Genomic DNA, 11,538 nt, shown 5'->3' on the forward strand with positions numbered 1-11,538 from the left:
CTCAGGATTGTTATAAACTTTTTACTTTGGCCACACTAAACTCAGCTTTCAGAACACCCTTCTCTGTAGGAAAAGGAACAGTGCACCCAAGAATATGAAATCAGTATTTGAATACATACACACTGGTTAGCCAAAGGGAACATTAGAGAGTAAGTAGACTGCACTTAATCAAAATTCAAGCCGCACCCCTTCTCTACAGGGCTTACACTTTCCTTCACTGAGAAAAATCTCTCCTGAAACACAGCTAATCCTCCTCCTCTGATTTTCCTCCATCAATTACCAATTGCTGTCGGTCACTCCAGGGACAACCATTTTCAAATAATAAAAAGAGGGAGTCACAAACCCTTCTGCTTCAAGAGGGGTTGCATGATAATAAATTACCTTGTTTCTTACTCTTCCCATATCAGCTTCAGCAGTTTTGTCCTCAAGACTGTGGAGCAACAGCACAGCTTTCTGTTCACTAGATGCCACCTCTTCTTCCAGCTCTTTCACCTGGGGACAGTGAATTAGCCACTTATTTATATATTGGATTTTTATCCCACCTTTATTAGTTTATAAGTTACTCAAGGCAGTGAACATACAAGATACTCTTCCCCCCCCCTCTTATTTTCCCCACAACAAAAAACCCTGAGATGGGGTGGGCTGAGAAAGACTGATCCAAAATCACCCAGCTGGCTTTCACAGCTAAAACAGGACTAGAACTCACAGTCTCCTGGTTTTTAGGCCAGCACCTTAACCACTACACTAAATCGGCTCATATTTATTGGGTTTCAAGGCTGCCAACTCCAAAGACTCTAGAGGGCTTATGGTTTTTAAAAGCCTATATAAGGCCAGATACAATGCTATTTAAGTTTTATACTGTACTGTACAATGCTATTTAAATTTTATACTGTACTAGCATGTGAAATCTTTTACGTGCATTATTATACATTTTATTTCTCACATGTCTGCCACCAGATTCTAAAACAAAGATGGATAAAACAATAAAACCAAAGAAACAATAAAACAACCATAAGTTGGATCGGCAATGTAAGTGGCATACTGTGTGCTCCACTTCAAATAATACAGGACCCAGTGAAAACTGAAGGCACGGCAATGATCAAAACCAATCACATGAAATCAAATTATATAAATATGAACGGTCCATATTAGTTTTGAATAACTTCCCCCTTCTGTAACGCTAAAACATACCGTTTCGTGATAGTTTTTGAGAAAATTTTGGGAAGCTTTGGAAAGTCAAGAGGCTGTGCACTCTTAATTTAAAAGAGTCAGTATTATAATATAGATGATGTAGGAGCTGAGGCTCAAATTGGCTTCCCTAAAGCCATCTAGTTAACTCATAGCTAAAGGCAAAATCTCAACCACAGATTTCTTGATTCAGGTTCAATCTCTTACCCACTAACCAAATTCAACCCATGATTTTTTCATATAACCTCATTCATATTAACTAGTAAGCAGAACAGCCTCACCACATGGTGTCAAGTACTTTTATCCTCCTAGGCAACTAGAATTTTTCATAGCCCCTACTCACATCTCATCAGAAAATCTAGGTGTTCAGCATTCTCTCCCCCCTCCTCCTCCCAATCTTTCCTGACAAACCTAGAAATCCTAGTTTACAGTGCTCAGACTCCATTTGGGATATTCTAGAGCAGGGCTTTTCAACCTTTTCACCCATTGTACCACTTTTAGGATATGGCAATATCCGAGTACCACCCGTCACCTAGCAATGTGTCAAAAACCTGATGACCCCCCCCCCAAAAAAGGAAAAAAGTGATGAAGTACAGGTAGTCCTCGACTTACAACAGTTCGCTTAGTGACTGTTCGAAGTTACAATGGCACCAAAAAAAGTGTCCCCCAAGCACAGCTGAGCAAGACACCTGCCTGCCCGCCTGGCGGCGCTCTTCCTCCTGTTCAAGGTTTTCATTGTTGTTAGCATTTCTGTTGAGGATTGGTAGCGGGGGTGGGGTGGGGGGTGTTTGGTTTTTATTCCCCCCATCTGCTGGGTGGTTGCAGCAGGTTTTGGTCACTTCACATGACCCTGGGACACTGTGATTGTCATAAATATGAATCAGTTGCCAAGCATCTGAATGTAAATCACAAGACCCTGGAGATGCTGCAACATTCCAGCTGATCGGCGCTTCTTCTGGGCTCAGAAGCGCCAGGATCAGCGCCGAGCTCCAGCTGGATCCTGGCGCTGATCCTGGCGCTTCCACTGAGCCCTGACAGCCCTGCAGCTCCAGCCGTCTCTCGCTCAGGCTTGTGCGGTGCTGCCACCGGTTCAGCTCATTCCCCTCCCCCGCTACCACTTTTCTAGGATGGTTGCGTACCACCTGCCAGGTGCCAATGTACCACAGGTGGTACCCATACCACTGGTTGAAAAGCCTTGTTCTAGAGAACATACCCACCTCCCAAGGAATGTATTGGGAAGATCAGTATATGCATTTAATCAATCCAACCAAATCAACAAAGTCTGATAAGGAGTTTCTATTTGTAAAATGCACGGCAACTGGTATTTCCTGTGTGTACTCTAATCCAGGGCTTTTCAACCTTTTCACCCATGGTACCACTTTTAGGATATGGCAATATCCGAGTACCACCCGTCGCCTAGCAAGGTGTCAAAAATTTGATGACCCCCCCCAAAAGGAAAAAAAGTGATAAAGTACAGGTAGTCCTCGACTTACAACAGTTGGCTTAGTGACTGTGCGAAGTTACAATGGCACTGAAAAAAGTGCCCCCCAAGCCACAGCCGAGCAAGACACCTGCCTGCCCATCCGGCGGCGCTCTTCCTCCTGTCTGAGGTTTCCATTGTTGTGAGCATTTCTGTTGAGGATTGGCAGTGGGGGTGGGGTGAGGGGGTGTTTGGTTTTTATTCCCCCCCCCCCCGTCTGTTGGGTGGTTGCAGCAGGTTTTGGTCACTTCACATGGCCCTGGGACACTGTGACCGTCATAAATATGAGTCAGTTGCCAAGCATCTGAATGTAAATCACAAGACCCTGGAGATGCTGCAACATTCCAGCTGATCAGTGCTTCTTCTGGGCTCAGAAGCACCAGGATCAGCGCCGAGCTCCAGCTGGAGCCTGGCACTGATCCTGGTGCTTCTGCTAAGCCCTGACAGCCCCGAAGAAGTGCTGATCCTGGCACTTCCACTGAGCCCTGACAGCCCTGCAGCTCCAGCCATCTCTCTTGTGCGGTGCTGCCACCGGTTCAGCTTATTCCCCTCCCCCGCTACCACTTTTCTAGGATGTTCGCGTACCACCTGCCAGGTGCCAATGTACCACAGGTGGTACCTGTACCACTGGTTGAAAAGCCCTGCTCTAATCCATTCAAGCCTCCGGTCTCTCTTCATGGATATATCTTACCTTCTCCTCCAAACGTTTAGTGTCATCCCTATGGCTCAGCTCCTGAGACTTCAGCTGCACCAGGAGAGAAAATACTTTCTCCCGCCATCTGGTCAGCAGGCACTGAAGTTTTTGTGATGACTCAGACTGGAGACGGTCCTGGAGATGCACCTGAGAGGATAAAGCACAAAATCAGACATCCAACATACTTATCACACCTTTCTACTCGGAAGGATCGCAGATACCAGGGAGGAAAAACGCACCATTGGTCGCATGTAGAAAAAAAACCAAAGTCTTGTTCTCACAAATGCTAGACATTTCAGATGCAAGTAAAAGCTTCCACACACAAAACTCAAAAATCATCAAGCTTTTTAAAAGCCTCTGGAAATCCATCATTTCAGTAAGGCTATATCCCTTCCTCCAACCTTTTTTTGTTTCTGTAACTCGGACCGCGATGCACAACATGGTATCCAGAGAGAAATATGAAAATAGACATCACTCTTAGATCCTGCTAGGCTCCCACCACCCCATCTGACATTTTACATTTAAAAAATTGTCTAATTAAAAATGAGTTGCAACTCTGTCTCCAGCACTGTTGTTAAGAATGTTTGTTGTCTCACCTTTTTACCAAGCTCAGTCTCCTGTAGAGTCAAGATATCGCCTAACGAAGCCACCCGGACTTGCAGAAGTTCAGCTGTAATTTTCAGAGCCTCCTTCTCATCCTCAAGTTGCTGAAACAAAAGAAAAATGGCGCACAGGTAGTCCTTGACTTTGTTTAGTGACCATTCAAAGTTACAATGACACTGAAAAAAAAAGTGACTTATGACCATTTTTCACTTACAACCATTGCAGCGTTACAACTATGATCACATGAACCAAATTCAGGTGCTTGGCAACTGGCGTGTATTTATGACAACTGCACTGTCCTGGGGTTATGAGACCTTGTAACCTTCCCAGCTAGCTTCCAACAAGCAAAGTCAATGGGGAAGCCAGATTCACTTTGTTAACTGTGGCCAAAAGATCATAAAATGGGGCACAACTCACCTAACAACAGCCTTGCTTAGCAATGGAAATTTTGGACTCCACTATGGTCATTAAGTCGAGGACTACTCTCACTTTTGCAAGACAAGGAGCGTTGCGTTCAGAGAAATAAAAGAACATGACCTACTCGTTCAGTGTGCATGCTATTTTCCTTTCAGTTCTCTAGAACTAGAGGTCACCCGATGAACTGAATTGTGGTCCTGAATGTATCAGGAGGATATACAGAAGGCTGTGATGTAGCATACCAGATATCACAGCCTTCTGCTCTGGACATCGCATCACAGAACTCAGGAGGTTACAACGCTAAAGCTCAGGATGTTACAACACAGCCAACCACCCAGGATGTTGCAACACAAAACTCAGGATATCACTACACTAGATCTCAGGATGTAATCACACAACCCATTACCCAGGTCATTATAACACAAAAGACTAATGGTCACACAGCCAGCACCTGAACTACTCAGGATGTTACGAAACAGCCAAACATTCCACAAACAATGGCTCCCACACAGCCAACCAATCCACCTACAGCAACTAAGCCAGCACTCCACCCACCCCCACCAGTATTTATAGAGAGATGGCAGCTCCGATCACACTTTGCTCGCACAGAAGCCGAAGACTCCAGCCTGAAGATGAGTGGGACCTCGTCGAAACGTCGCCAAGATACTCTCAATCTTACATGGGAAAAGACCCGAATACGCCAAGACCTGCATACCTGTACCCGTGAAAATCTACGAAAACAAATATATATATATATATATATTCTGAGGTTTTCGCGGGTGTTTGTATGTAGGTCTTTAGTTATTCAGGTTTTCTCCCGCGTAGAATTGGAAGTGTCTTGGCAACGTTTCGACGAAGTCCCATTCGTCATCTTCAGGCTGGTGTCTTCAGTTTCGTGCTTCTAGCAGCAGGGAAATGTCCATGCAGATAGTCCTGTGCACGACGGCACTAGCATGCGCGCACATACACAAGTGGGTCACATGCACCCACGTGACTCTGGCAGCAGTGCTAGTGTCCCCCGCACATGCGCAAATGGGGCCGCTAGTGCCCATGTGGCGGTGCTACTGTGAGTGGGTGGAGCCAGCTATTCCCGGGGCCTGGTGGCCAACAGGCTGTGGCCCGGTACCGGGCCACGGACCATAGGTTGGGGGCCCCTGGATTAGTGGGCTTCTTAATGGAGCTGGCTGAAAGAACAGACTGCTGAACTAGATGTGCCAGGGCCCTGTATTTGTTCTCACCTGTATTCGATTCATCAGCTGCTCCTGTTCAAAACCAGGTTTACTTGATTTCTGCTCCCCCACATAGGTCTTTAACTGCAGCACCAAAGCATTCTGGGAAGCCAGTTCTGCCTCAGTCACACTGGAAGAAAGAAACCAGAGACCCTGAATAAAATCCCTGTACCAAGGAAGGGAGAGGTGTGAAGAGGGGATGAAGAAATAAATCAACCTGAGCTGCTTCTGGAGTATATCTTTTTTCTCCCTTAACTGGCTGGCCTCCTTACGCTGAGCTTCCAAATCCTCCTGGAATGCACATATCTGCTGCTTCAGGGAAGTCACTTCAGCTTCATAGACTTCAGACAGCTTATCCAACTGTGGGAAGAAAAAGAGAAGCTGGAGAGTTGATACATAGGCTCACCTATTAGTCTTATTTGAAACCACAGGTAGTCCTCAACGTACGACCACAACTGAACCCAAAATTTCTGCTGCTAAGTGAGACAATTGAGTTTTGCCCCATTTCTTGCCACAGTGGTTAAATGAATCACTGCAGTTAAGTTAGTAACACAGCTGTCAAGTGAATCTGGTTTCGCCATTGACTTTGTCAGGTCGCAAAAAGGGATCACATGATCTCAGGACACTGCAACCGTCATAAATATGAGTCAATTGCGAAGCATCCGGATTTTGATCATGTGACCATGATTTTTGATCGCCGTTTATGCCGCAACAATGGTTAAGCATGAAAAATGGTCTTGTCGCTTTTTTCAGTGCTGCTGTAACTTTGAACCGTCACTAAATTAACTGTTGTAAGTCGAGGACTGCCTGTAACTGCTCTCCAATGCTTTCTTTTCCGGAGAGCTTTGCAACTTATTTTATTCTGTCTTTTTTAAAAATAATAATAATAATAATCATCTCTCAACATGTTTTGTTGAGAGCCCTGGCGATGCAGTGGTTAGAATGCAGTATTGCAGGCTGACTCTGCCCATAGTATGGAGTTCGATCCTGACTGGCTCAAAGTTGACTCAGCTTTCCATGCTTCTGAGATCAGTAAAATGGGGACCCAGACTGTTGGGGTTTACATGCTGGCTCTGTAAACCGCTCAGACAGGGCTGTAAAGCACTAGGAAGCGGTATATAAGTCTACGCCAGTGGTGGCGAACCTATGGCACGGGTGCCAGAGGTGGCACTTAGAGCCCTCTCTGTGGGCACGCACGCCGTCGCCCCAGTCCTAGGCCTTCAGCTGGGTTTTATAAAACCTTTTCGCTTTAGGCCTCCGCTGCCATGTGCAAAAAAAAAAAAAAAGATTCAATCAGTCAATTTCAACTTCTCGCGGGGAAAAAAAAAGATCTTGCAAAGTTAGAATTGATTGATTGAACTTTTTTGTCCCACACAGTCTGCCGTTACCACCGCAGCCACGCCCACCCAATGGGCCACACCCAGCCAATGGGCCATACCCACCCGGCACCCGACAATGCATAAGTGGGTTTTGGGTTGCAGTTTGGGCACTCAGTCTCTAAAAGGTTCGCCATCACTTGTCTAAGCGCTATTGCTATTTTGCACTCTGCGGTTACCTTCGTTTGGTACTCTTTCAGCACTGACTGTCGGCATTCTTGAACCCTGGCCTCCTGCCTCCTCCGCTCCACTTCTCTCTCTTCCCTCATCTGCTGCAGCTCTGCCTGCGCCAGGGCGATTTCATGGTGGCTCCTTTCCTTGGCTGACTCCAGTTCCTCCCTCAGGGAACCTGCTTTCAGCTGACTTTGCTTCCTAAGCTCTTCTAATTCATTCCTTAGGGCCTCTTTTTCTTGCTGACTCCTTTTCCTGACTTCTTCCAGTTCGGTCTTCAGGGCAGCAACTTCCGTAAGGTTTTGGCTTTTGAGTAATGTTAGTTCTCCTTGGAGATTGGACAAGATATTTTCCCGAGCAGCTATGGTTGCCTCCTGTTGGGCTGAGGAAACTCGGAGGGCGCTAACGTCCGACTCCAAGCGCTGGATCTCGTGGAGCTGATGGGAGATGATTTCGGCCTGTTGAGACATTGCCAGGGTCACATTTGAAGGCTCAGCCAACCTATCCAAGGACCTTGGATAGAAGAGAGGAAGATGTCAGGACGTTCTCCTATCTCAAGGGAGAAGGCTCTAGGCCAGGGGTCTTCAAACTTGGCCCTTTTATGACTTGTGGACTTCAATTCCCAGAATTCCTCAGCCAGCTCTACTCAGACTTCCCCATCCCGACTAGAACCTTCCAGATGTGGCCCAAAGATGCTTTTTCACAAGGCAACTGGGCGTCCTTGTTTTTCTCTGAAGACATTTCACTTCTCATCCAAGAAGCGTCTTCAGCTTCTTGGATGAGAAGCAAAACGTCTTCCAGGAAAAACAAGAACGTCCCATTGCCTCGTGAAAAAGCATCTTTGGGACAATTATGACCTGGATGACTGAGAAACTCCATAGATTTCTAGATGTGTGAGCTTCAGTTCACAGAATCTTCCAGCCATCATAGCTATTGCTGAGAATCCAAATATCTGATGTCCATTCAATCTGAAGGGCATCTAGATTAGGAAGGACAGTTCTAGGCACTGCTCACTCAGTAATAGGAACAACGGAATGCATACGATTTTCCTTCTAAAAGCCGTGAGTCAGAGACCATAAATGGGTTGATCTGATTTACAGATAGTCCTTGACTTATAACCATTCGTTTAGTGACCACTCAAAGTTACAATGGCACTGAAAAAAAAATAACTGACCGTTTTTTCACACCTACAACCGTTGCAGCATCTCCGTGGTTACGTGATTAAAATTCAGACGCTTGGCAACTGACATGTATTTGTGACGGCTGCAGTTTCCTAGGGCAGTGATGGTGAACCTTTTAGAGACCGAGTGCCCAAAAACCGCCCCGCCTCCGCTCAGCCCGTCCTGCTTCGCCCTCACCCAGCCCGCCCTCAGGGCCATCCACAGCCTGCCGCAGATCGCCCAGGCGGCCCCACAGCACCATGGTGGCCACACCCTCTGCCCGCGCCCCACAGCATCATCTTCTGGCCAGCTGCCATGTGCTTGGCTGCGCTGCTTTGCGCGGGCCGCACCCGGGGGTAACTCTCCTCCAGGGGGGCTGTTGGTGAGGAGAGGGCTGTGGGGGGAGGCGGGGCTGGGGCAATGGTGTGCGTGCCCACAGAGAGGACTCCGAGTGCCGCCTCTGGCACTCGTGCCATAGGTTCGCCACCACTGTCCTAGGGTAAGGTGATAACATTTTGTGACCTTCTGGCAAGCAAAGTCAATGGGAAAGCCAGATTCACTTAACAACCATGTTATTAATTTAACTGCAATGATTCACTTAACAACTGTGGCAAGAAAGGTCATAAAATGGAGCAAACACCACTTAACTGGGGCTATATTGTGGTCGTAAGTGGAGGACTACCTGTAGATTGTCCAAAGAAAACAATATAATGAATCTGAAAGGTGCCACTTTCAGTCGTTCAGCTCAGAAATAGTTCAAAGCCATCTTCTAGTAATTCCCTCTCCCAGCTCACTGACTGCGCGCAGAATTAAAAGGTTGAGAGAAAATAAATAAGATACCAAATTGTTCACCTGGTTTTATCTTTTGAGTCTTCTGTCTTATCTACTATTGTGGTCCTTCTTTGGAGTTCATTTTTCAAACGCAAATTCTCTCGTCTGAGTTCACCAACCTCTTCCCAGCTAGGGTAAGCTGTGGCTCCCCAGGGCCCAGTAGTAGCCACTGTTGGAGGTGGTGCTGATTGGCTCTGGAAATGTGAAGGTGGAACCAATTCTCTAAATCCTAGGGGAGGAAAAAAAAGAGAAAAAAACACCTAGATAATGGTTTTCTATTTGGATGTATAATGCTAAGCCAGGTTCTCACCAGATAAGAAATCCGCTAGTTGTTAATGAAAACAATAGAATGGGGATCTTAGTTTTACCCAGACAGCTCTGGTGCTGGTTTAAGTGTACCTGTGCTACCTTTGTAAACTAGGTGAGTGAAAAAAATCAAAAGAAATGAAAAACACAGATCTCTCTCTGCTTTTCTGGCTACCTGATCAATTTATCACAGAGTATCAGAAATCCTCAGAGGTCAGAGACCACCATAGTGAGATATAGGACTGTTTAATAATAATAATAATAATAATAATAATAATAATAATAATAATAATAATAATAATAATGATGATGGTGATAAAGTTGGAAGGGACCTCGGAGGTCATCTAGTCCAACCTCCTGCTCAGGCAGGAAACCCTATACCATTTCGGACAAATGGCTGTCCAGTCTCTTCTTAAAAACTTCCAGTGTTGGCGCATTCACCGCTTCTGGAGGCAGGTTGTTCCACTGGTTAATTGTTCTAACTGTCAAGAAGTTTCTCCTTAGTTCTAAGTTGCTTCTCTCCTTGCTTAGTTTCCACCCGTTGCTTCTTGTCCTGCCCTCAGGCGCTTTGGAGAATAGCCTGACTCCCTCTTCTTTGTAGCAGGCCCTAAGATATTGGAACACTGCTATCATGTCCCCCCTCATCCTTCTCTTCGTTAAACTAGACATACCCAATTCCAGTAACCGTTCCTTATACTGTATGTTTTAGCCTCCAGTCCCCTAATCATCTTTGTTGCTCTTCTCTGTACTCTTTCTAGAGTCTCAACATCTTTTTTACATCGTGGTGACCAAAACTGGATGCAGTATTCCAGGTGTGGCCTTACCAAGGCATTGTAAAGTGGTATTAATACTTCACATGATCTTGATTCTATCCCTCTGTTAATGCAGCCTAGCACTGTGTGTGGGTGGGTGTTTGTACATGTACATCTTCAAGTCAATATTGACTCCTGATGACTGCCTAGAAAAGTCCTGCAGTTTTCTTGGCAAGATTTCAGAAGTAATTTGCTATTGCCTCCTTCTTGGAGTGAGAGGCAGTGATTGGCTCAAGGTTACCCAGCTTGAGTAAAGAAGGACTAGAATTCAGTCTCCCATTTTTCTAGCCTACTGTTTCGGTAACTATACCAAACTGGCCCTGTAAAGGCTTTAGAAGCCAAAAGTGGATCAGCTTCATAATTTAACCAATTGGCAAGTTATGCCTTTTGTGGTTAGTCTCAGGAAATAATCTAGTAAATTTGCTTTGTTCTTAATGGGCTTCAGGTACACTTCTACAGAACACACATAATGCATTAAGTAGGCTGACTTAGAAATTGCAACCAGAGCAACAACCTATCAAGGTTATCAAGGTTATCTCTAAGAAGGAATTTGCTGATTCTTTACCAGTTGGCCTTGTAGTCTGGAACACAGCAGGGGGGTCCAGGTGCTTGTCTGAATCTTTCCTCTTGGCCATGGCCTCACTTCACAATCCTTCAAAATATACAAACACTTTGAGTAATAATTTCAATTCTACTCATTTAAAGTTTAAATACATTATTAAAACAAAAATTCACTATCAAGTGAACAGAACACTCATGTGAAAATTAATTAAATCTATTACAAGTGAAGGCTTCTCTGCAGGACTCTAAAGATGCTAGACCCTTGATTAAGGAAAAATGCCCCATAACCCTAAAGGCAATGACTGAAAATAACAGAATAACAGAATTGGAAGGTACCTTGGAGGTCTTCTAGTCAAACCCTCTGCTCAAATAGGAGACCCTATACCAGTGATGGCGAACCTTTTAGAGACCGAATGCCCAAAAACCGCCCCCACTCCACCTCTTGCCTTGCCTGCTCTGCCCGTCCACCCCCTGCCCCACCCAGCCGCAGGGCCACACACCGCCTCCATGGCCCACCGCAGCAGATTGTCCAGGTAGCCCTGCAGCACCATGGCAGCCACGCCCTCCGCCCACACCCCGTAGCATCATCTGCACGCTATGGGGCGCAAGGACAGAGTCTTGTCCCTGCTGTCCAGCTATGTGCTTGGCTGCATGCTCTGTGTAGGCCGCGCCTGGGGGGGCGACTCTCCTCCAGGGGGGCTGCTGGTGTG

At 46.0% G+C, this 11,538-nt stretch overlaps 1 protein-coding gene across 1 annotated transcript; it reads right to left on the reverse strand.

Annotated features, from left to right (window-relative positions):
- Positions 1-381: 381 nt before the first annotated feature.
- Positions 382-10,902, reverse strand: LOC107297279 (coiled-coil alpha-helical rod protein 1-like; the record flags this gene model as incomplete). Its single annotated transcript, XM_015826641.1, has 8 exons — positions 10,833-10,902; positions 9,171-9,378; positions 7,167-7,671; positions 5,829-5,971; positions 5,621-5,741; positions 3,959-4,069; positions 3,360-3,509; positions 382-492 (listed from the first exon to the last, which is right to left on the reverse strand). Coding segments are annotated over exons 1-8 (1,419 nt in total), but the record flags the coding sequence as incomplete, so codon positions are not given.
- Positions 10,903-11,538: the final 636 nt, after the last annotated feature.

Source organism: Protobothrops mucrosquamatus, unplaced genomic scaffold (assembly GCF_001527695.2).
Source record: "Protobothrops mucrosquamatus isolate PMUCROS unplaced genomic scaffold, P.Mucros_1.0 scaffold3213, whole genome shotgun sequence".
In the NCBI taxonomy this organism is placed as follows: domain Eukaryota; kingdom Metazoa; phylum Chordata; class Lepidosauria; order Squamata; family Viperidae; genus Protobothrops; species Protobothrops mucrosquamatus.